Source organism: Aureococcus anophagefferens (genome assembly GCF_000186865.1).
Source record: "Aureococcus anophagefferens unplaced genomic scaffold AURANscaffold_10, whole genome shotgun sequence".
In the NCBI taxonomy this organism is placed as follows: domain Eukaryota; class Pelagophyceae; order Pelagomonadales; family Pelagomonadaceae; genus Aureococcus; species Aureococcus anophagefferens.
This window is the reverse complement of record NW_008705570.1, coordinates 113,400-137,491: the sequence shown is the minus strand read 5'-3', so window position 1 is coordinate 137,491 and position 24,092 is coordinate 113,400. Positions and strand designations below refer to the sequence as shown.

Genomic DNA, 24,092 nt, shown 5'->3' with positions numbered 1-24,092 from the left:
TTTCTTGAAGGGCAACGCTCCCAAGATGCTGCGTCCTTGCCGAGGCATAAAATTGGCAGCACAAGGAGTCCGAACAGAAAAATTTGCCAGCCTTCACAGACTCTCCGCGCCACTGCCGCGTCATCGGCCGCGCAGCCGAACGGCCGTGCCTGCGCGCACACGCTGCGCACCGCGCCGGCCGACGCTGGATGCTGCGGGCGGCGGCCGCCGGCTCCACGTTGAGCAGCCATGGAGACCGGGGCTGCCGACGGGCTGCTGAGCCTCATCGACGCGGCGTCGGCGCCTAAGGGTGCCGGTGGGAAGGGCGCGAACAAGCGCGCGCACAAGCCGCGGCGGCCCTACCGCTGCGGCCGCTGCGGCCTGCCCAAGAGCGGCCACCTCTGCGCGTTCCGCACGGAGCAGCGGTCCATCGAGGTCCAGACGGACCACACGAGCCTCGCGACGCCCGAGCACAGCCTCACGCTGCTGTTGTCCTCGTCGAGCTCGTCCGACGACGCCAGCGAGGGGTCCTCCGCCGGCGAGCACCTCGTGCGCAGCGTCACGGACGACGCGCGCGAGTCCGACGACGGGGTCGACCGCGCCAAGCCCGGCGGCGGCGACGACAGCGACCGAGGCACGCACACGCCGCCGGCCCAGCGGCAGCGCATCGCCGTGTCCTGAGTTCACATGATTATTTTTCGACCTGCCGGGCGCGCTCGGCCCGGGCCTCGGAGCGCGCGCGCTCCGCCAGCGCGGACGCGCTCCGAGGCCCGCGACGCGCGCGCCCGGCCCGGCGGCGCGACTGTATCGCGCCGGTGGACGTCACCCCCATGCCCCTGTACTAACGCGTGTTGCTCTTTTCGATGTCGAGAGCATGGTTTTTTTGTCCTAGAGCGCGCGCTACGCGGCCGCGCTCCGGCGGGCCGCGTCTTTTCGCGCGCCTAGTAGATGCCCGTGCCGTCCAAGTCCACGGAGTCGTCGACGGCGAAGGCGAGGTAGATGAGGTAGATGACGGGCAGGGACGTGCCGACGCCGAAGATGGTCATCAGTTGCTGCGAGGGGGTTTCGGGGTCGTCCGTCGATCGCCTCCGCGCGGCGCGGTCGCGCTCCCTCCGAAAGAGACGGACGCCGGTCCGCGCGGTCTCCTGCATCGTTTCCTTGGCCCACCGCTGGTTGAGCGCCTCCTGCTCCGCGTCGAGGCGCGCGGCCTCGGCCTCCTCCTCGCGCTGCTTGTTGCCGAAGATGTTCATCTTGACGCTCGTCGACCGGAACGTCTCGCTGGCGTAGCGCGACACGGGCGACGGCGCCGACGACGTCGCGGGGGCGCCGACGCGCGACGGCGCCTGCAGCGCGGAGGCCGCCAGGGCGAGCGCGGACAGGATGAAGCAGCGCATCGTGGTGTGCTCCTGTGTCAGCGGCGCCTCGAGCTCTGCGGCAGCGCTGGCCTCAACAACAGCACCGCTGCCCCGGCCGGTCTTTGAGAACGGGCCGCGGCGCTCGTCGCGCGCGATGTCGCACGACGTGCGGACGTCCATGTCCGTGGCGACGAAGCGGAAGGAGCTGAGCGCGCTCACGTCCCAGGAGGTGGGCTACCTGCTCTGCCAGCTGGGACTGGACAAGCACGTGGGCAGCTTCCAGCGCTTCGGCGTCGACGGCGTCGTCCTGGCGGCGCTGAAGACGGAGAAGGACCTCGAGGGGGAGCTGGGCATGGCGAGCCACGTGCAGCGCGTGAACCTCATCTCGCACGTGAAGGAGTTCGTGGACAAGAAGGGCGTGCCCGTGGACCTGCTCGAGCCGGTGCGCGGCGTCGAGCGGACGCGCGCGCTGAGCAGCCTGAACGTCGACGAGGTCTGCGCGCTCCTCGAGAGCATCGAGCTGCCGTCCATCGTCGAGGCGGCCCAGCAGAGCCGCCTCGACGGGTCCATGCTCGCGGAGATCACCGACGCGGACCTCACGAAGGAGCTCAAGGTCGAGAGCCGGCTCCAGCGGTCCAAGCTCCTCAAGAAGGTCGGCGGCTTCCGGACCTACGGCGTGTCCGGGTCCCTCATCGGCGACGAGGACTTCGCGGCGGCGAACTTCGACGACTCCGACGCGCCGCCGCCGCCGGACTCCGCGCCGCCGCCGGACGACGGCGAGGGCAAGTACGACGACGACGACGACTACGGCGAAGAGAAGTACGCCCACAAGTAGGCACCCCTTTAAACTTAGCACACGGACGCGGGCGTCGCGCACGCGCACGCGCGCAGCGCGGTCTCGTTCGCGCCCGACCGGAACCGCGGCGACGCGGGGCACGCGCCGGCGTCGCCGCCGCGCAGGGCGATGACCTCGTGGAGCCGCCGGTCGCAGCACGCGTCGAGGTGGGACGTGAAGACGACCGTCTCGACGCCGCGGCCCAGGAGCGCCGGCGTCGCGTCCACGAAGAGCCGGAGCTTCGAGGTGTAGTCGCGCGGGTCGTAGTAGGTCGCGTTGACGTACGCCGCGAGGTCCACCGTGTCCGCGCACTCCTACGCGGGTGCGATCTTTTTTGTTGGGCTGTTGGACGCCGGGGGAGCTCGCGAGCGTCGGGCCCGTCTCGTACCACACGCGCGTCTTGCCCTCGCGCGCGCGGTACATCCAGAGCGACGCGGACTCGCGGCCGAGCAGGTCCCGCGCGTCGCGCGTGTGGGCCACCTCCATCCACGTCGAGTTCCGGAGTATCGGGCGGCCGCGGACGCCGCCCTGGTTGTGCCGGTCGCCGGGCTGCCGCGGCTTCGACTTGACGACCTCGTAGTAGACCGTGCGGCCCGTGCGGGTCAACGCCTTCGCGTGCGGCCGCAGCGCGCCGCGGCGGCGCGCATGCGCGGTGAGGAGGAGTGCTAGGACGACGATAGCGGGCTGCCATCGTCTCATAGGATCTATGTTGAAGAAGTCAATGTCGGACAAAAGTTTCGGCCGAGCGAGCAAGATCCGAGGGCTTTCGAGCTTTGGCGCGAGTCGGCGGCAAGGTCGCGCGACGTAGTGGCGTACGGCCGCGTTCGACGCAGCGTCCAGCCCCAAAACCCAGCGCGTCCCCTCCCCTGGACCCGTTTGAACAGATATTCCAGCCCCCGGCGCCGCGCGCCAGCCGCGCGCGTCGCCGTCGGCGAGTTTTCGACCCGTGTATCCAGACGCCTCGCCAACGCAGGTGCGCGCGCCATGGAGAAGTACGAGAAGGTGGAGAAGGTGGGCGAGGGCACCTACGGCGTCGTTTACAAGGTGCGCAACGTGCGGACGAACAGCATCCTCGCGCTGAAGAAGATCCGCCTCGCGGACGAGGAGGAGGGCGTCCCCGCGACGGCGATCCGCGAGATCAGCCTCCTCAAGGAGCTGAGCCACCCGAACATCGTCGCGCTCCACGACGTCGTCTACGTCAACTCGAAGCTCTTCCTCGCCTTCGAGTTCCTCGACCAGGACCTGAAGCACTACATGGACGCGCGCGCGGGCCGAGGCGCGTCGCCCCGCGTATCCGACGGGGGGCCCGCGCGCGGGCGATGCGGGGGGGTCGGGGGCGCCCGCGACGTTCCCGGGAAACCGCGCCACCGTCACCGCCGCGCAGGCCTCGACATGAGCGTCTGCACGTCCTTCGTGTACCAGATCCTCTGCGGCGTCGCGTTCTGCCACGAGCGCCGGGTCCTGCACCGCGACCTCAAGCCCCAGAACCTGCTGCTCGACAGCGCGGGCACGCTGAAGCTCGCGGACTTTGGCCTCGCGCGGGCGTACGCCTTCGCGGCGTCCCGGGACCGCCCTTTTCGCCCCCTCCGCGTTCGAACGCGCCCGCCCCCAGGTTCTCGAGCCCGCGGCACGCGTACACGCACGAGGTCATCACGCTCTGGTACCGCGCGCCGGAGATCCTGCTCGGCGCGGAGCACTACTCGACGCCCGTGGACATCTGGTCCATCGGCTGCATCTTCTGCGAGATGGCGAGCAGCCGGCCGCTCTTCCCCGGCGACAGCGAGATCGACGAGCTCTTCCGCATCTTCCGCGTCTGCGGCACGCCGGGGGACCACGTCTGGCCGGGCGTGTCCCAGCTGCCCAACTACAAGGCCGAGTTCCCCAAGTGGCACGCGCAGCGCTGGGACTGCGCCGTCCCCGAGCTCGGCCCCGCGTCGCCGAGCGGCGGCGCGGAGGCGCTGGACCTCGTCGCCTGCCTCCTCACCTACGCGCCGTCGAAGCGCATCACCTGCCGCAAGGCCCTCGACCACCCCTTTTTCCGGCCGCCGCGCCTCGACAAGCACCGCTTCGCGGCGTCGACGTCCGCGCTCGGCTGACGCCGCGGCGACCCCGGACCGACACCAAAAAAAAAACCTATGTGGGAGCGCCGCGCCGCCGCCTCGACGGCAGGCGGACGCGCGCTCCGGAAAAAAACAACCGCGGACCGCCGCGGACCGGGCGCCGACGTGGACTCGGCGCCCCTCCCGTGTATGTGCCTCGCTTTAATATTCGCTACGACTACGCCGCGGATCGCGCCACTTAGCCGCCGCGCGCGCCCTAGGTCGCGTAGTCGAGGCGGATGGGCCGGCCGTGGAGCTTCGCGCCGTTGAGCTCCACGGCCGCGTCCGCCTGCTCGACGGTGTGGAACTGGAGGTAGCCGCAGCCCTTGAAGTCGCCCGTGTCCTTGTGCGTGACCCAGCGCACGGCGCTGAGGCCCTCGGGCGCGACGTCCTTGAAGACCGCGGCGACGTCGTCGTCCGTGGCCTCGTAGGCGATGTTGCCGATGAAGAGCTTGTGGCTCCCGCCCTCGGGCCGCGGCGTGCGCTCGCGGGGCGTCGTGCCCTTGCGCGCGTTGCTGTCGCCGGCGACGGGCGGCCAGACGTCGCCCGGCCGCGGCGGCGCGTAGGCCACCTTCATGGGCCGCCCGCCGACGGAGTCGCCGTTCCGCGCGACGGCCGCGGCGGCGGCGGCGGCGTCGCCGCCGACGTCGACGAAGGCCGACCCGTAGAACTTGCCGCTCTCCTTGTCCGTGATGTACTTGATCACCGGCAGCGACTCGCGGCCGAGCGCCCTCGCGAGCTCGTCGTCCGTGATGCTCCAGGGCAGGTTCCCCACGAAGAGGCGCGTGACGCCGGACGGGTTCGACGCGCTCGACGCGCGCGCCGCGCCCCGGGGCGCCGGGGCGCTCGCCGCCGCGGGCGCGGCGGCCGCGGGCTTCGCGGCGGCCGCCGCGGCCGCGCGCTTCTCGGCCTTGGCCTCGCGCTTCGCGCGCTTCGCCTCCTTGCGCGCCCGCTTCGCCGCCTTCTCCTCGGCGCTCAGCGGCGCCTTCGGCGGCGCCGGCGCCGCGTCGGCGGGCTCCGGCGCGGCCTCCTTGACCTTGCCGGAGGCGTCGCGCTTCTTCTTCTTGACGACCTCCTTGACGTTGCCGTCGGCGCCCATGATGCAGAAGTCGACGCTCGACTGGTTGCTCTTCTGCTTCTTCTGCTTCTTCTTCTTGTCCTTCTTCAGCTCCGTCGACGACATGGTGGCTGCGAGGACGCGAGCGCCTATATTGCGATCGCCTACGGCAACTACTTGAGTGGATGCTCCTTTACCTTCAATACCCCGGGAGAGCCGAGGCGAAACGCGTCTCGTGGCAATGGGCAGCCCTCTTCTCGTGCGTTCACACGGCACTCAACGTTGCACACCGTAAAACCTCGACGCTCAAAAGCAATGGGCGTCCCCGAGGGCGCCAAGATGGGCGCGATCGGCGGCCTCGTCGGCGGCAAGGACGGCGGCGGCGGCCGCGCGGCGAGCCCCGCGGGCGGGCGGCGCCAGTCGTCGCGCGTCTTCAAGGGCGGCGAGCGCGCGAACATGATGCTGGCCAAGGCGAAGACGGGCACCATGCGCGCGGCCATCGAGGAGGACGACGGCTCCATCTCGACGTTAGGAAGCAAGGACCCGACGCACAGGGGCAAACAGCCCAAGCCGCCGAGCGCGCAGCCGTCGCAGGCGTCGCACCACTCGTCGGCCCGCGGCGGCGGCGGCGTGCGGCGCGCGTCGCTCGAGGGCGGCGCGCGGCGGTCGTCCATGCAGGGCGGCAGCCCGAGCGGGTCGCGGCCGCAGACGACGGACTCCAACGGCGAGGTCCGCCGCGGCTCCTACGGCCTCAGCAGCAAGCTCCAGGGCAGCCTGCGCATGGCGAACCGGCGCCTGAGCTTCGCCTTCGGGAACGCCATGACGCTCAAGGTCGAGAGCCGGTCGACGAATTTGTGCCGCTGCCCGGCGACGAACCCGTGGACGCAGCTCATGAGCGCGCACGACGGCACGACGGTGGGCGTCATGAAGCAGCACGTCGTCGGGAGCCTGGGCAAGCTCGGCCGTAAGGCGCCCGTGGAGCTGCAGGTGTTGTCCTACCGCGGCGCGGAGCTCCACGACGACAAGACCATGCGCCACTACAAGATCCGCGACGGCGCGAAGCTCGTCTTGACGTTCAAGCCGTGCGCCGACGACAAGGCGGAGCTGCGCCTCGGCTACCTCCAGCACCGCTTCCCGGGCCTGCGCGACGGCGGCGACGCCGCGCCGGCGCTGGACCCCGAGGACCCGGCGTCGCCGCGCCTCGACTGCTCCGCGGCGTGGAGCCGCCACACGGCGCCCGAGGGCAAGCTCCGCTGGAAGTTCCCGGGCTTCGGCCTCGCCAAGGCGCCGCGGCCGCCGAGCGTGTCGACGTCGACGCCCAAGCCCGTCTGGCCCGCGACGGCCTTCGGGTTGCTCGAGAACCAGTCGGAGTCGTCCTTCGAGACCGTCGTGACGCCGACGCTCGGCCAGTCGAACGTCGCGGGCTCGCTCGTCGCGCGCAACAAGCCGCGGCCGCCGCCGAAGCGCGCGTCCATGCGCGCGTCCTTCAACCGCAACGCCCAGAAGCGCGCGTCCCAGCGCGCGGGCAAGGCCGACGAGGGCCCGGAGTAATTAGCGCCGCTTCAAGTTGGGGAAAGTTGCACCTGAAATTTTAGCTCTGGGAAAACGCGGCGCAGTCGGGCTGCTCGAGAGCATGGCAGCCCTGGGGCTGCTCCTCTGCGCGGCCGGGCCCCAGCGCGCCGCCGCGGAGCGCGTGCGCGCGCTGCCGGCGCGGCGAAGGTTGGAGCACGACGACTACGACGACTACGACTACTACTATGACGATGGCTCCTCGGACGACGAGGACGAGGACTACTACTATGACGAGAGCGATGACGACGTGCCGTACTGCGCGGACGAGGGCATCTACTGCGGCTTCGACGAAGAAGACGATCGCTACGTCTGCGACGTCGACTTCTGCTGCGGCACGCCCTGGGACCAGGAAGTGTCCGACTGCTGCTTGAACCACTGCGAATGCGACGACGCGGGCATGTGCGACTGCAACGGGGAATTGTGCGACGCGACGTGGAAGGACAGATATCCCGCATGGTACGACGAAAACGAGATCGAGACCTGGCTCAGCTTCGACAACACCTTCGGTGAGGACGAGGACGAGGACGAGGACGAGGACGAGGACGACGACGAGACGTGCGACTGGACCGAAGACGGCGAGTGCGACGAGGGCTATGTTTGTGCCTACGGCACGGACGTCGCGGACTGCGAGGGCGAGGGTGGCAACTCGTGCCAGTACGCCTACGACGGCGAATGCGACGAGAACGATCGCTGCGACCCGGGCACGGACAACTGCGATTGCAATGACGGCTACGAGTGCCACGCGCCATCTCCGGAGCCGACGCCCGAGCCATCGCCCGAGCCGACCCCGGAGCCCACGCCGGAGCCCACGCCGGAGCCGACGGTCGAGACGCCCAAGCCCACCCAACCCGACCCGTCGCCCGAGCCGACCCCGGAGCCGTCGCCCGAGCCGACGCCCGAGCCGACTCCGGAGCCGACGCCGGAGCCCGCGGACCCGACGCCGAAGCCGACGCCAAAGCCGACCGCGGAGGCGACGCCCAGACCGACGCCGAAGCCTTCGCAAAGGCCGACGCCCAAGCCGTCGGCCCAGCCGACGCCCAAGCCGACGCCAAAGCCGACGACGACGTGGGAGCCGTCGACGGAGCCCACGCCGGAGCCTACCCCGGAGCCCACGCCCGCCCCGTCCCCAGACCCGACGCCCGGGCCGACGCCCGACCCGTCCGCGGAGCCCACGCCCGAGCCCACCCCGGAGCCCACGCTCGAGCCGTCGCCGGAGCCGACGCCCGAGCCGACGCCCGCGCCGACGGCCGAGCCGACGTTCGCGCCGACGGCGTCCTTCCTGCGCATCACGGCCTTTGGCGACGGCTGGACCTGCGTGGCCGAGGCGCGCTGCGAGCTGCGCTGGGACTACCGCGGCGACGCCGACGCCTGCGCGACAATCGCCGTCTCCGCCGTGAGCTCCGCGGGCGTGGAAACGTACTCGCGGACGACGGCGAACGACGGCGCCGCGACGTCCCAGGTGCTCGCCGACGTCGACGCCGACGCCTACACGATGACCATCGCCTGCACGGACGACGCGACGATCGCCGACTCCCGCGACTTCCAGGTGAGCTACACGCCCGCGCCGTCGCCCGAGCCGACGCCCGCGCCGTCGCCGCGGCCGACGGTGCCCGCGCCCTCGCCGGCGCCGACGGGCTGGTGCCGCGACGACGCGACCTTTCACAAGCGCGACCAGCCCTGGAAGGACTGCGCGTGGGTCGCTTCCTACCCGGCGACGCGCTGCGGCGTCGTCGGCGAGGACGGGGCCGTCGCCGTCGACGCCTGCGCGCTGAGCTGCGGCTGCACGCAGCGGCCGACGGCCGCGCCGGTGATCGCGCCGACGCGCGCGACCCTCGGTCTCGCGTGCGGCTGCGCGAGCTACGTCAACGGCGCCGGCGAGGACGACGGCGTCCTCTGCGTCAGGTCCGACGGCTCCTGCCGCCCGCCGAACGCCGGCGACGGCCTCTGCCCGGGGGACCACGACGCCTGCGCCTGGCCGACGACGGCGCCGACTCCGCGGCCCACGACGCCGGAGCCCTCGGCGGCGCCCACGCCGCGGCCGACGCCGGCGCCGACGCCCGAGCCCTCGCCGGAGCCCTCGCCCGAGCCCTCGCCGGAGCCGACGCCGGGACCCTCGCCGGAGCCCTCGCCGAGGCCGACGCCGAGGCCGACCTATCGACCGACGTCCACCCCGTCGTACCGCCCGAGCCCGTCGCCGACGCCCGAGCCCACGCCGTCGCCCACGGCGACGCCCGGCAATCCCACCGGGACGCCCGTCTTCGCGCCGACGCCGCGGCCGACGTTCGCGCCGACGCCGCGGCCGTCGTCCCCCCCGTCTCCCGAGCCGTCGTCGAAGCCCACGCCCGAGCCGACGCCGCGACCGACCCCCGCGCCAAAACCCCACGCGCCCGCCGCGCCGACGCTCGCGCCCCTCGCGGCGCCGACGACCGCGCTGGGCGCCGTGGCGCCCGAAGGCACCCCCGCGCCGACCCCGGAACCGACGCCCCGGCCGACGCGCGCGCCGACGGCCTTCCTCGCGGAGGTCGTCGTCGTCGCGAGCTCGTCGAGCGTCGTCCTCACCGGCGTCGACGCGGCGACGTTCGCGTCGGACGCGGCGGCCGTCGCCGCCTTCGCCGAGGCCGTCGCCGCGTCCGTGCCCCTCGTGCCGTCGGCCGACGACGTCACGGTCGACGGCGTCGCGGCCGCGCGGCGGCGGCGCCGGCTGTCCGAGGCGGCCGCGCGCGTCGACTTCACCGTGGCCTTTGTGGCCGCGGACGACGACGAAGCCGCGGCGCTCAACGACGGCTACGTCGACGAGCTCACCGACGCCGTCGCGTCGGGCGCCTTCGGCGACGCGTTGGAATATGACGCGACGGTCGACGTCGACGCGTCCGTGGCGCTCATCGAGACCGAGTCGACGGTGGCGACGACGCGGGAGACGCGGACGCGGCCGCCGAGCGCCGCGCCGACGGCGACGGATGCGGACGACGACTCCGGCGGCGCGAGCACGGCGTCGCTCGACGGCGCCATGGCCTACGTCGCCGTCGCGGCGGCCGTCGTCCTGGCGATCGCGGTCGCCGCGACCGTCGCCGCGCGGCGGAGGGCCCGGAAGCCCGAGGTGCGCTTCGCGGACGTCGAGGAGGGCGCCGTCGTCGCCGTCGAGGACGTCGTGCTGACGCGCGAGCCGTCGCGGCGCCTCTCCGCCGAGACGTCGCGGCGCCTCGCGGAAACGGAATCGTTCCACCGCCGGGCCAAGGGCCGGCGGTTCACGTGGCGCGACGACGGCACGGGCTCCGTCGTCTGGCGGGGTTTGGACATGAGCTTCGTCCAGCGCTACGGCGTCGACGGCGCGCTGACCTTCGCCCGGGCGTCGGAGCCCGTCGACGGCCTCTGGAAGCCGTCGGACGACGTCGCGGCCGCGCTCGAGGAGACGCGGACGTTTTCCAAGCGCGTCGCGGCCTTCCGCAAGGGCATGGACGCGCTCCGCGTGTCCTGGGAGGTCGGGCGCGTCGAGTTCGTCGTCGACCGGAGCCGGCTCCTCGCGGACGCCTTCGCGCTCTTGGGGAAGTTGCCGAACCACCGGTGGCGCGAGCCCTTCTTCGTCAAGTTCCGCGGCGAGGACGGCCTGGACGCGGGCGGCCTGTCGCGGGAGTTCTTCCAGCTGGCCTCGGCGGCGCTCTTCGACGCGAACCTGGGCCTGTTCAAGGTCGGGTCGTCGGAGAACCTGACGTACCAGATCGCCGACGACGACGACGCGGACCTCGTCATGGCGGACGCGGCGGCGTGGTTCGCGTTCGCGGGCAAGCTGCTGGGCAAGGCCCTGCTCGAGGGCCACCACTTCGCGAACGCGCACCTGAACATGGTCATCCTCAAGCACATCGCGTCCGAGCCCGTGGCCCTCGGCGATCTGGAATTAGTGGACAAAGAGCTGTTCAAGAGCCTCGACCAGCTGCGGACCATGGACCCGGAGCTCGTCGAGACGCTCTGCCTCACGTTCTCCATCGAGCACATCAGCTTCGGCGCCGTCGTCACCAAGGACCTCGTCCCCGGCGGCCGGGACCTCGAGGTCGACGGGACGAACGTCGACGCGTTCCTCGCCGCGCGTTTGCGCGAGCGCGTCTTCGACGTCTGCGCCGGGGGCTTGCGGGCCTTTCTGGGGGGCGTCTTCGCCGTGGCGCCCAAGGAGCTCTGCATGCTGCTGTCGGCGCGGGAGTTGGAGCTCGCGCTCTGCGGCCACCCGGACATCGACGTGGCCGACTGGAGGCGGTCCACGGTCTACAAGGGCGCCTTCGCCCGGGAGAGGGAGGCGCACGAGGTCGTCGCCTGGTTCTGGGAGACCGTGGAGACCTGGGACGACGACCGGCTCGCGCTGCTGCTCCAGTGGTGCACGGGCACGAGCCGCGTGCCCGTGCAGGGCTTCGACCACTTGATGGGGAGAGACGGGGCGCGGCGGCCCTTCACGCTGACGAGCGTCGACCTCTCGAGCGCGGTCTATCCACGCAGCCACACGTGCTTCAACCGCATCGACATCCCGCTCTTCACGTCCAAGGCGGCCCTCGCCGCGGCGTTCGACATCGCGCTCAACCCGGAGAACGTCGTCGGATTTTCGATGGACTAAAAAACAATTCGTAGTGTAGCCGGAGATCCACCCGACGATATAATCGGGGGGCGCGGTCCGCGCTGATTACATGTCCATCGCGTGTCTCGCCGGACGTCCGCGTGCTTTCGTCCTAATTTTGATTTCCAATCTTCATTGTATCAGGATAGAAATCAATTAGTTCAAAGGGAAAAGAGGATGGCAGCCCTGAGGCTGCTCCTCTGCGCGGCCGGGCCCCAGCGCGCGGCCGCGGAGCGCGTGCGCGCGCTGCCGGCGCGGCGGCAGCTGAACCACAACGACGACTTTGACGACGGCTACTGGGACAACTATGACGATGGCTCCTGGGACGACGAGGACGCCGACGAGAGCGAGGACGAGAGCGACGACGAGGACGCCGACGAGAGCGAGGACGAGAGCGACGACGACGTGCCGTACTGCGCGGACGAGGGCATCTACTGCGGCGTCGACGACGACGACAACTACGTCTGCGACGTCGACTTCTGCTGCGGCACGCCCTGGGACCAGGACCCGGACCCGGACGGCTGGTGCGTAAACCACTGCGACTGCGACGACGAGGGCCTGTGCGACTGCAACGGGGAACTGTGCGACGCGACGTGGAGGGACAGGTGGAACGGGTGGTACGAAGAAAATGTGATCGAGTCCTGGCTCAGCTTCGACAGCATCTACGAGGGCGACGACGAGACGTGCGACTGGACCGACGACGGCGAGTGCGACGAGGGTGAGTTCTGTGCCTACGGCACGGACGTCGCCGACTGCGAGGGCGAGGGCGGCAACTCGTGCCAGTACGCCTACGACGGCGTTTGCGACGAGGACGACAACTGCGACTTTGGCACGGACAACTGCGATTGCAACGACGGCTACGAGTGCCACGCGCCGACCCGAGCGCCGTCTTCGGAGCCGACGCCGGAGCCGACGCCCGAGCCGTCCCGAGAGCCGACCCCGGAGCCTGCGGACCCGACGCCCAGGCCGACTGTGGCGGACCCGACGCCGGAGCCGTCGCCGGAGCCGTCGCCGGAGCCGACCCCGGAGCCGTCGCCCGAGCCGACGCCCGAGCCGACTCCGGAGCCGACGCCGGAGCCCGCGGACCCGACGCCGAAGCCGACGCCAAAGCCGACCGCGGAGGCGACGCCCAGACCGACGCCCAAGCCTTCGCAAAGGCCGACGCCCAAGCCGTCGGCCCAGCCGACGCCCAAGCCGTCGCCAAAGCCGACGACGCCGGAGCCTACCCCGGAGCCCACGCCCGCCCCCTCCCCAGACCCGACGCCCGGGCCGACGCCCGACCCGTCCGCGGAGCCCACGCCCGAACCGACCCCGGAGCCCACGCTCGGGCCGTCGCCGGAGCCCACGCCCGAGCCGACGCCCGCGCCGACGGCCGAGCCGACGTTCGCGCCGACGTTCGCGCCGACGGCGTCCTTTCTGCGCATCACGGCCTTTGGCGACGGCTGGACCTGCGTGGCCGAGACGCGCTGCGAGCTGCGCTGGGACTACCGCGGCGACGCCGACGCCTGCGCGACGGTCGCTGTCTCCGCCGTGAGCTCCGCCGGCGTCGAGACCTACTCGCGGACGACGGCGAACGACGGCGCCGCGAAGTCCGAGGTGCTCGCCGACATCAACGCCGACGCCTACACGGTGACCATCGCCTGCACGGACGACGCGACGATCGCCGACTCCCGCGACTTCCAGGTGAGCTACACGCCCGCGCCGTCGCCCGAGCCGACGCCCGCGCCGTCGCAAAGCCCCCACGCGCCCGCCGCGCCGACGCTCGCGCCCCTCGCGGCGCCGACGACCGCGCTGGGCGCCGTGGCGCCCGAAGGCACCCCCGCGCCGACCCCGGAACCGACGCCCCGGCCGACGCGCGCCCCGACGGCCTTCCTCGCGGAGGTCGTCGTCGTCGCGAGCTCGTCGAGCGTCGTCCTGACGGGAGTGGACGCCGCGACGTTCGCGTCGGACGCGGCGGCCGTCGCCGCGTTCGCCGAGGCCGTCGCCGCGTCCGTGCCCCTCGTGCCGTCGGCGGACGACGTCACGGTCGACGGCGTCGCGGCCGCGCGGCGCCGGCGCCGGCTGTCCGAGGCGGCCGCGCGCGTCGACTTCACCGTCGCCTTTGTGGCCACGGACGACGAGAAAGCCGCGGCGCTCAACGACGGCTACGTCGACGAGCTCAGCGACGCCGTCGCGTCGGGCGCCTTCGGCGACGCGCTGGACCTCGACGCGACGGTCGACGTCGACGCGTCCGTGGCGCTCATCGAGACCGAGTCGACGGTGGAGACGACGCGGGAGACCCGGACGCGGCCGCCGAGCGCCGCGCCGACGGCGACGGACGCAACGGAATCCGGGACGAGCTCTTCCAGCGCAGACACGGACGCGGCGACCATCGGCAGCGGTGCCGCCGCGGCAGCGTGCGCGCTCTTTGCAGTCGTCGCGCTCGTCGTCGTGAGGCGACGAAGAGACGCCGAGAAGCAAGAGGTTTTCGAGGATGAGGCGACAGCGCTGGAGATCCTCAAGACGGAGGAGACGAAGGACATCGAATCCTACGGCGCGAGGCCGCGGGCGTCGAGCTGCACCATCGCCGAATTCGAGGTCGAGCTGCGCGACGTCGAGGACGAGCCGTTCGCGCGAGGCGGCCAGGGCACCGTGCATCTCGCCGAGTACCAGGGCGAGGCGGTCTGCTTGAAGAAAATGTCGCAACTGGGCGTGACGGCGGCGGACCGCCAGCGGATGTTCTCCCAGTTCTCCAGGGAGCTCGCGATCATGGTCCGGCTCCGGTCGCCGCGGATCGTCGCGGTCCTCGGCGTCGTCACCACCGACCCGACGTACCTCGGGCTCGTCCTCGAATACCTGCCGGGCGGCTCGCTGCGGGACGCGCTCGACGCCGATGGCGCCATCGACGCGGAGCGCCAGCGCGTCTGGTCCGCGGACGTCGCGCGCGGCATGGCCTACTTGTATCGGTCGCGCATCGAGCACCGGGACCTCAAGAGCCTCAACTGCCTCCTGACCCACGACGGCCGCGGGAAAGTCTGCGACTTCGGCCTGAGCAAGTGCGACGACCTCGCGGCGACGCGCGCGACGGCCGGGCTCTGCGGCACGCCCGCGTTCATGGCGCCGGAGTACCTGAACGGCGAGGCCTTCCACGAAGGTGCGACGTCTACTCCTACGCCATGGTGCTCTACGAGATCTGGACGCGGGGCTATCCGTGGGAGGGCCTCTCGCCCCCGCAGGTTATTTTCAAGGTCGTTCAGCGGCTGCGGCCGGAGGCGCCGCCGTCGATGCCGGGGGACGTCCGCGCGCTCATGACCGCCTGCTGGGCGCACGACGCGTCGGTCCGGCCGAGCTTCAAAGACATCGTGGCGAGTCTCGACGCCTCGACGCCGCGGCTGCGCACCAAAGGCGCCTGGGACCACGCGCCGCTCTTGGAGGGCGACGCCCACGTCCGGCCGATGCGGACCTACGAGCGCTCGACGGTCCTGAAGCGCGCGCTCGAGTCCGCGGAACTGCTGCACGGGGACGCCTCCCCCTCGACCCCGAGCCGGTGCTCCAGCGACGGGAGCGAGAGCCTCGGCGTCGAGCGAAAGAGGCTGCGCGACCGCCTCCAGGACTTTGGGCTCCGGGAACACGCCGTCGCGTCGGACGGCAACTGCCAGTTCCGCGCCATCGCCCACCAGCTCTGCGGCAACGACGAGCGCCACGACGCCGTCCGGAAGCGCGTCGTCGGCCAGCTCACCCTCGAGCCCGAGCGGTACGCCGAGTTCTGCATGGTCGAGGACGCCGAAGACGCCGACTTCGAGAGCTTCGTGCGCCGCATGGGCAACGACGGCGAGTGGGGCGACGCCGTGACGCTCCAGGCCGCCGCGGACGTCTACGGCATCGTCGTGTGCCTCGTGACGTCCTACAACGAGCGGGGCATCTTCCGCGTCGAGCCGCGCGCGCGGCTGGAGGCTCCGCAGCCGGAGGCGCCGCCCGTCCCGTCCGCGCCGCCGCCGCGGTCGCTGGGGCCCCGGGAATTCGACGCGGAGGTCGCCCACGTCTTGAGCGCTCTGGAATCGTCGCCGCCGCCGCCGCCGCCGCAGGCGACGCCGCAGCATCGGACGCCGCCGACCGCGCCGCCCACCATCTGGCTCGCCTTCTGGGCCGAGTCCCACTACGCGTCCATCGTACCGGAGGAGGACCTCGCCGGCGCGGCGCCGTTGTAAAGGGCCCTGGCAAGTGTAGACCATGCCTCTCCCTTTCCCCCCGCCTAGGCTCAGCCCGGAGAACGTCGTCGGATAATCGACGGATTTTCTATGGACTAACCAATTCGCTTTTCTTGCGCAGGTGGGGGAAGGGTTTGTGCTTGCGTTCAGACGACGAGGAAGAGCGCGGCCGAGCCGAGGATCGCGGCGGCGGCGACCGCGCGGCCGGGGGCGCCGTCGGCCTCCGCGGGTTCTGGCTCGGGTTCCGGCTCGGGTTCAGGTTCCGGCTCGGGCTCGGGCTCAGGTTCGGGTTCCGGCTCGGGCTCGGGTTCCGGCTCGGGCGTCGGCTCGGGCGTCCACGAGTCCTCGTCGCCCTGCTCCATCTCGGCTCCGCGGTAGCCGACGCAGTGCCAGCAGTTGAACCGGCGGTCCGGATCGTACGTGTCCTTCGCCGCGAGCAGCCGGTCGTAGTTGGCGCCGAACGCGGCGTTCCGCCAGTCCGGCTCGAGCGTCGCGTGGTGGTTGAAGCAGACGCCGTTGCCGTCCGCGTTGGGCAGGGCCTCGCGCACCATATCGTGCGCTTCGTCGTTCGTCGACATGATGTTGAAGATAGCGGTCCGCTGCGCGGGATGCACACTCGTCTCGTCCGCGCCGACCTCGGCCGTCACGCCTCCTAAGAAGTAAGAGATACCGCCGATGCCGCTGCGCTCCACCAGGTCGATCAACAAGCGCCGGAGGTCGTCGGGGCGCTCTTCGGCGTACGACGTCGGCACGAGCCTCGACGCGAGGTTGAGGCCCTCGTAGCCGCTGCCCGTCGCGTCGGTGTACTCGGGATTCCCCATCGCGTCCTCGCCGCCTCGGTAGTCGAAGTAGCTCCGTTCCTCGTCTACGTCGTAGACCCACCACTCGAGCCAGCCCTCGTTTTCCTTCTGCCAGTCGTCGAAGGCGTCGAGGAACGTCGCGTCGGCGTCGGCGCGGGATCCGACGAACTGCAGGTTCAAAGAGTAGGGCGACCAGTAGCCTCCCCAGCGATTGTCGAGCGTGGGGGCTTCTTGGATCCAGAACTTGACGAAGCTCTCGCGCTGCTCCGGCCAGAACGCGCCCCACGTGTTCAGGTGGAAGTCGAGGGTCACGATGGTCTCACGCTCGTGGAGCTTGTAGATTACCGACGTGACGACGCCGAAGGTGCCGCCGCCGCCGCCGCGGAGGGCCCAGAAGAGCTCGGGCTCGGAGCACGCGTCCGCGACGACGGCGCGGCCGTCGGCGAGGACGACGTCGAAGCGGAGCACGTTGTCGACGCCGAGGCCGTACTTCCGCGCCGTCGACGACAGGCCGCCGCCCTGGAGCCAGCCGCCCGCCGCGGACACCGTGAGACCGCCGCCGCCGACGACGTGGCTACGAAAGAAACAATCAAATCACTAAACGGACGCAAAACACGGACGCGGGCTTCGCGCTAGTCGTTGCCGACCGCCGCGTAGGCGTCGCTCCAGGTCGCGCCGCCGCCGATCTCGAGCGTCGCCGCGGCGTCGACGGCGTCGCCGCACGACGAGCCCGTCCAGGCGCCCTCGGTCACGGCGCCGAGCGTCGGCAGCCCGCGCGTCCAGACGAGGAGCGACCCCTTCGCCGTCGAGGACCCGGTGTAAGAATGGCCGGTCGTCTTCACGGAGACCGCCAGATCGTGCGCGTTCGCGAAGGCGAGCGCGGCCGACACGTCCGCCGCGGACGCGACGGCGACGACGTGGTCGCCGACGTCCCAGTCCGCCTGCTCCTGGCAGAACTCGTGCGCGCACGCGTGCGCGTGCATGCAGATGCCGTGCGCCGCCGCGGAGATGCAATACGCGTCCGAATCGCACTTCTCACACTCGTCGTAGTCCTTGGAGGCGTCGACGGCGTAGAGGTCGCCCTCGAGCGAGGCCTCGAGCCCCGCCCACGCCGCCTCGTCGGGCCAACAGGCGTCGCCGGGCGAACAGTAGGAGTAGGTCGTGAGGACCGCCGAGAAGGCGACGAGGGCGCCGAGGGCCGACGGAGCCATGCTCGGAGCGCCTTCTTCTGCCGAGCTCGCGAAGCCGAGGCGCCGCTGCGGCAGATCCGAGAATGTGAAACTCACAGCTCGAGCTGGCTCGAAATCTCCAATCGCGATCCTCCAGACGCCTACAGCGAGCCTCAGTCGGTGTCGTGAGCGCCGCCGACAGCAATGCCCTGGGCCCCTAGATTAGAGGGTCGCCTTAGGGGTGGTTCGCGCCGTTGAAGGCGAGGTGCGTCGGGTGCTTCCAGCGGCGCTCGTGGAACCCGGGCTCGATCTTGGGGACGTCCGCGCAGCCGCCGCAGTCGCAGGGCGTGAAGCCGACCTTGTTCAGGAGCCGGAACGCGATCTCCTTGGCCTTGTCGTCGCCCGCGACCTCCACGGGCTGCTTGCGGTTCTTCGAGATGGACTGGGCCATGAGATTGGCCCAGGCCTTCACGAAGCACGTCGACGGGTCGTCGAGGAGCGACTTGAGCCATTCGATCGTCGAGAAAAACGGCGCCGGCGGCTGGACCGCGGGAGACCCGTAGCGGCTGAAGGCCACGGAGAGGTCGACGAAGCATAGGCCCCGGCCCTTGATCGCGGCGCCGTGGGCCTCGAAGAAGTCGCTCAGGCACTTGCCCGGCGGCGTGCAGAGGAAGACGAAGTTGGCCTTCGCGAGCATGTCCGCGTGCGAGCCGCCCTCGACGCCGGCGCCGAGCTTCGTCGCGAGGGCCTCCGCGCGCTTCGGGTCCCGGCTGCCGACGACGACCTTGAGGCCCTCCTTGCTCCAGCGGTACGCGTGCGCCTGCCCCATCATGCCCGTCCCGGCGACGCCGACGACGATGTCCTCGAAGCCGCTCGCCATCGTTGGCCTCGACGACGCGGAACCGCCGATGGCTGCGACGAAGACGGAGGCTGCCCGGGTATGGGAATACAGGACGAGATGGCAACATAGCAGCACCATTGCATCATCATCATTGGCTCATGCGGCTTCTCGGCGCCGCCGCACCTCGTCGGCTGCGCGCCGCTGCAGTGCATCGCTGATCACCCTCGTCGTCTGCGCCGCGACGCGCTGCAGTGCATCCGCTGATCACTGCATTGCCATTGTCACAAACCAACAGGCAAAAATGCAGCACACGCGACCGCTGCTTCAAAACGACCTCGCGGCCGCAGTGTCGCTCTCCGCCGCTGCGTTCCATAACACGAGCTCCTACGCAGCAATCGTGCCCGACGACGACGCCAGAAAGCAATTTCTCGCCTGGCTCTTCGAGCGCAACTACCAGTTCGCGCTGGAGCACGGCGTCGCGCGCGTCGTCGAGGACGACGGCGAAATCATTGGATTCTACCTCTTCGAGCGGCCGAACACCCCGACCCCGACGCTGCTCGTGCTCGTGCGCTGGGGCTTCCTCGGCTTCCCGTTCCGCTTCGGCCTCGGCGCGACGGCGCGGCTCCTCCGGCTCAAGAGCTGGTTCGAGGCCAAGGAGCGCGAGATCGTCGGGGACCGGGAGATCGCGAAGCTCGAGCGCGTGACGGTGCTCCCGGCGCGCCAGGGCCGCGGCGTCGGCTCGGCGGCGCTCGCCGCGGCCATGCGCGAGGCCGACGCTGAGAAGCTCGCCGTGCTGTTGTTCACGCAGGAGGAGCGCAACGTGCGCTTCTACGCAAAACTCGGCTTCGAGGTCGTCGCGGACGAGATCTGCCCCGTCGGCGACTTCCGCAACTGGGCCATGATCCGGGAGCCCAGGTCGTCGCAATAAAAGGACTTCCGAGTCGGCGCAGCAGCATTGAGGCTAGTTATAGGACACGTCGCAGGCCAGCTCGAGCGGGCGGCCCTCCTCGGAGTCGCCGTAGCACCAGTGGGCCCGCCGGCCCCGGAAGACGCGCAGCTTCGGGCGGAGCCGCGCGGCGAGAAGTTGGAGCGGCGCGGGCTTCACGAGGGGCGAGGGGATGTCGCGGATGTACTGGACCGGGTAGCCGTCGTAGAAGGAGACGCCGTCGGCCGCGACCTCGCCCTTGAGCTTGATCTGCCACGTGAACGCGCAGCTCCGCGCGCCCGTCGTCGCCCGCGTGAGGATCCACTCGACGCCGCCGAGGTCGTACTCCTCGACCATGGCCTCGACCGCGGGCTTGCCCAGGAAGGGCTCGCGGTAGTTGAGGTCCTCGCAGATGATGCCCTCGCCGCAGTGCTCCGCGAAGACCGCCGGCGGCGCGCCCGCGGGGTAGGCCTCGCGCCAGATGTACTCCACCAGGTCGCCGCAGCCCGCGACCGCGCGCGGCACATGCGCGCCGCTCGTGATCTTCGGGAGCCCCGCGCAGACCTTGGCGAAGAGGTCGGCCGTGAGCTTGCCCGGCTTCAGCAGCGGCTCGCTCGACTCGACGACGGACGCGATCTCTCCGCTGTCGTCGCACTCGACGAGCGTCACGCCGCGCAGGCCGCCGACCCCGGGCAGGTCGTCGGCCTCGCGCCGCCACGCGAAGCCCGCGAGCCGCGAGCCCTCGCCCGCCTCGGCGACGCGCTCGACGACCAGTTTGCCGCCCCTGCGGAACTTGCCCCGGAGCATGCGCTCGACGGCCCTGCGGCCTCGCGCGGGCTTGCGCCGGCAGCGATCGTCCCAGACGACGTCCTCGGCGCAGGCGGCGGCGACCTGGGCCGGGTCCACGACGGAGCTCTCGACGAAGAGCGCCTCGACGACGTCGTCGACGTGCGCGCGGGCCGCATGAAGTCTTCTCGGCGCCGACGGCGCGATCCAGGCGCCGGCGCCGGCGGCGAGCAGGCAGGCTGCGAGCTGGGCCCGCAAGCTCTTCATCACGGCGCGTACGACGACGTCGAGGGCTGCGAGAGCTTGTGGCAAGGCCTGGAGCACTGCAACTTGAAGTTTTGCCTGCGTTATTGAACGTTCAACGCGGAGCTTCGAAGCGATGATGCGTCTCCTGGCATGGGCTGCCTGGGCCTGCGCCGAGGCGGCGGGCGTCGCCTTCGTCGAGCGCATCGTCAGCGCTTACGCGCCGAACGTCGCCGCGATCTTCGCCGCCGACGCCAACGGCGACGGTCGCATCGAAGTGTGGTCGGCGGCCGACGGGGCGTACGGGCTGCGCTCCTACGAGCACAACTGGCGCCACGACCTGCCGGACGAGTACGACACCTACGTGTTAGAGAGCGGCTCCGCCTGGGTCGACGTCGTCGCGGCCGACTTCGACGGCGACGGCGCGCTCGAGGTCGCGGCGGCGACGAGCGCCGCCGTCTCCTGGAACGAGTACGAGTACCTCCAGTGGGTCGTCGAGCCCATCGGAGCCATGTGGACAGCATCGCGGCGATCTTCGCCGCGGACGTCGACGGCGACGCGGACGTCGACGTCGTCGCGGCGCACCGAGGCGTCGGCGGGCCCGTGTCGTGGTACGAGAATTTGGCGGACGAAAACCTCGCGGGCTCCGGCTTCGCGAGCACCTCCTGGGCCTCCTACTCGGCGCTGGGCGGGAGCGCCGTCTACGCCGTGGACGTCGACGGCGACGACGACGTCGACTTCGCCGCGGCGGAGGGCGGGAGCGTCTTCTGGCTCGACAACGCGAACGGCACCGCGGACTACGTCTCCCGCGAAACCGTCGGCGCCGCGGCGGCGAATGTAACGTCCCTCGCGGCCGTCGACGTGGACGGCGACGGCGACGTGGACGTCGTCGTCGGCGACGCGCTCGGGAACGTCGCCTGGTTCGAGAATTTTCCCTATGACGCGACGGAGAACAACGCGACGGTCGTCCGCTACGCCTTCACACAACACGCGCTGGCATCCGGCGGCGCGGAGCCCTGGCCCGCGGTCGTCGCGCCGGCGGACGTGGACGGCGACGGCGACGTGGATGTTGTTGTTGGCGGCGCCGCGGGCGTCCGCTGGTGGGCGTGGGAGAACGGGTGGACGCTCGGCGGGAACGTCACGGACGCGGCGTACGTCGTCGACGTCGCCGCCGCGGACGCGGACGGCGACGCCGACGTGGACATCGTCGCGGCGTCGTCGAGCCTCTCGCGCATCGCCGTTTACGAGGCCGCGGCGGCCTGCGCGGCCGGCGGCCCCTGCTGCGGCCGCGGGTCGTACGCCGACGCCGCCGGCGGCTGCTCGTGGTGCCCGCGGGGCACGTACCAGGCCGCCGACGCCCACGCGCGGCCCAACTGCACGGTCGCGGACCCGGGCCACGTGCCCGCCGGGGCGCCGGCGTCGAGCTGCCCGGGCTGGGACATGATCGAGGGCTTCGTGGCGACGCGGTCGTCCGGATCGAGCTGCTACGCGCTCCCCGTGAGCGGCGTGGGGTTTCGGCTCACGTGGCAGGACGCCCGCGCCCAGTGCCAGGCGTCCGGCATGGACTTGGTCACCATCGAGGGCGACGAGGAGAACTACGAGATCCACGGCTGGGTCGTCGGCCCCGCCACCGGCCTGGAGTGGGACGAGTGGTACTGGACGGGCCTCAACGAGCTCGGCAAGGCCAACGCCTGGGCCTGGGCGAATCATAGGGTGTGCGCCTGGTACCGCGACTGGGCGCGCGTCACGGTCGAGACCGAGGACAGCACGACGACGACGAAGGAGCCCTACGACATCGTCGCCGAGTTCCCCGAGGAGTGCGTCGCCGCGAGCGACGCGGCCGGCGGCGGCGGCCTCTGGGCCGACGAGCAGTGCGAGCACGAGCACCACTACGTCTGCGAGGCGCCCGTCGAGCGCGGCGCGACGGCCCAGAAGCCCTGCGGCAAGGGCACGTACGCGCGCCAAGGGTGGACGGAGTGCCGGAGCTGCGACTGGGGCGACTACAACGACGGCGTCGGCCGCGACGCCTGCGAGTCCTGCCCGAGCTTCAGCCCCGCGCGGCTCTTGGCCGACGCCTTCAACGGGCCGCGGATCCACGACGCGAACCGCGGCGGCTCCGTGCGGTGCGCGGGGCACCTCGGCGGCCGCCAGGGGCGGGCCTACGCGGCGGTTATTGCTTTTTCGGCCATGGCGGGCTTCTTCTACCTGGCCTTCTGGCTCCTGTTCCTCGAGTGGCCCAACATCGTCCGGCAGAACGGCCTCGCGGGCTACGGCATGGAATACCTCCGGCCGGTCATCCGGCCCCAGGACCTCGGCGGCGAGGTCGGCCAGATCGCCTTCTTCTTCCTGGCCATCGTGCCCTTCCTGGGCGTCGCCTGCGGCTGCCTGCCCTTCTGGATCTCGCCCATCCTCCGGGGCGCGACGCCGTCGTCGTCCGACAACTACAACACGGGCCGGCGGACGGCGACGTCGCTCGACCGCGGCTGCGACCCGGAGGGCCGCCACCCTTACCTCATTTTTGGGTTGGTGGCCTACGCCGTGTCGGCGCTCAACCTGCTGCTCTTGGCGCCCGTCGTCCCGACGCGGCGCTTCCTCTACGAGTGCGTGATGGTCGTTCCCCGGCGGTGGCAGCGCGCGCGGTCCGCCGTCACGCGCGCGCGGCTCCGGCGCCAGGTCAAGGAGGCCATGGCCGCCTGGGAGGCGGAGCGCGCGGCGCGCGGCGCGGCGGGCGAGGCGCGGGTCTTGGCCTGCACGCTCTGCCAGAGCGACCGCGCGGCCGCGCTCAACGTGCCGTGCAACCACCTCTTCTTGTGTCTGGGCTGCGCGCAGCTCTTCCGCGACGAGAGCGGCGACATCTGCCACGCCTGCCGCGCGCCGTCGACGATCGTCGACGCCGTCACGCGGGACCAGCACAGCGCGGCGTCGCTCGCGGGGCCCGGGGCCAAGGCGAAGTGGTTCTTCCCCGCGCGGTCGCGCGGCGCCGAGGAGCCGCCGCCGGCGGCGCCCGGGGCGGTCTGGGCGACGGAGGACGACGGCGAGGCCATGTTCGCCCAGCTCAAGCGCGCGAGCGAGCACGGCTCGAGCCTCGGGCTCACGTCCATGCGGCGGCTTAAAGAAGACGTGACGACGGGAAGGGACTCGGACGCGGCCGCGTACCTCCGGCGCACGTGCGCGGCCTGCGGCGACGCGAAGCACCTGGTCGTCGACGCGCCCTGCGGCCACCGGAGCCTGTGCCGCCCCTGCGCCGAGGAGTTTCGCGAGTTCAACGGCGAGGTCTGCAGCCGGTGCCGCGAGCCGTCCGCGCTCTGCGACCCCGCGCGGAGCCTCATGTGCTCCGTGTGCTGCGACCAGATCGGCGCGGCGGATCTCGTGACCTTGGATACGTGCGGCCACACGATCTGCGTCGGCTGCTCCGCGGACTTCGTGCGGTCCGCGCTCGGCGACGTCGCGGGCCAGGTCGTCGCCGCGGGCCTCTCGTGCCCGCTCCGGCCGACGGGCTGCAGTGGCGTCGTCCACCTCTCGACCGTGCGGCGTCTGGTGACGCTGGACACGACGAGGAACGCCGAGGTGCTGCCCATCACGGAGGAGGAGTTCTCGCGCGTCGAGCGGTTCATCGCCGAGGCGTCGATCCCGGAGACGCAGCGCTT

General features: G+C 71.4%; 5 protein-coding genes across 5 annotated transcripts; 4 read left to right on the top strand and 1 right to left on the bottom strand.

Moving 5' to 3' along the window:
* Positions 1-228: 228 nt before the first annotated feature.
* AURANDRAFT_64343 (hypothetical protein) lies at positions 229-2,169 on the top strand (the record flags this gene model as incomplete). Its single annotated transcript, XM_009039228.1, has 2 exons — positions 229-651; positions 1,462-2,169. 2 exons carry the CDS (start codon positions 229-231, stop codon positions 2,167-2,169), a joined length of 1,131 nt encoding a protein of 376 aa, XP_009037476.1.
* Positions 2,170-2,954: 785 nt separating this feature from the next.
* On the top strand, positions 2,955-4,445 carry CDK1 (hypothetical protein; the record flags this gene model as incomplete). The annotated part of the gene is made up of 4 exons (XM_009039229.1): positions 2,955-2,991; positions 3,143-3,445; positions 3,554-3,713; positions 3,782-4,445. 3 exons carry the CDS (start codon positions 3,154-3,156, stop codon positions 4,263-4,265), a joined length of 936 nt encoding a protein of 311 aa, XP_009037477.1.
* A 40-nt stretch (positions 4,446-4,485) lies between these two features.
* On the bottom strand, positions 4,486-5,367 carry AURANDRAFT_64341 (hypothetical protein; the record flags this gene model as incomplete). The annotated part of the gene is made up of 1 exon (XM_009038955.1): positions 4,486-5,367. One exon carries the CDS (start codon positions 5,365-5,367, stop codon positions 4,486-4,488), a length of 882 nt encoding a protein of 293 aa, XP_009037203.1.
* Positions 5,368-10,462: 5,095 nt separating this feature from the next.
* On the top strand, positions 10,463-11,434 carry AURANDRAFT_3970 (hypothetical protein; the record flags this gene model as incomplete). Its single annotated transcript, XM_009038929.1, has 1 exon — positions 10,463-11,434. A coding segment is annotated over one exon (972 nt), but the record flags the coding sequence as incomplete, so codon positions are not given.
* Positions 11,435-15,051: 3,617 nt separating this feature from the next.
* Positions 15,052-15,642, top strand: AURANDRAFT_6451 (hypothetical protein; the record flags this gene model as incomplete). The annotated part of the gene is made up of 2 exons (XM_009038942.1): positions 15,052-15,402; positions 15,559-15,642. Coding segments are annotated over 2 exons (435 nt in total), but the record flags the coding sequence as incomplete, so codon positions are not given.
* Between the last annotated feature and the right edge of the window lie 8,450 nt (positions 15,643-24,092).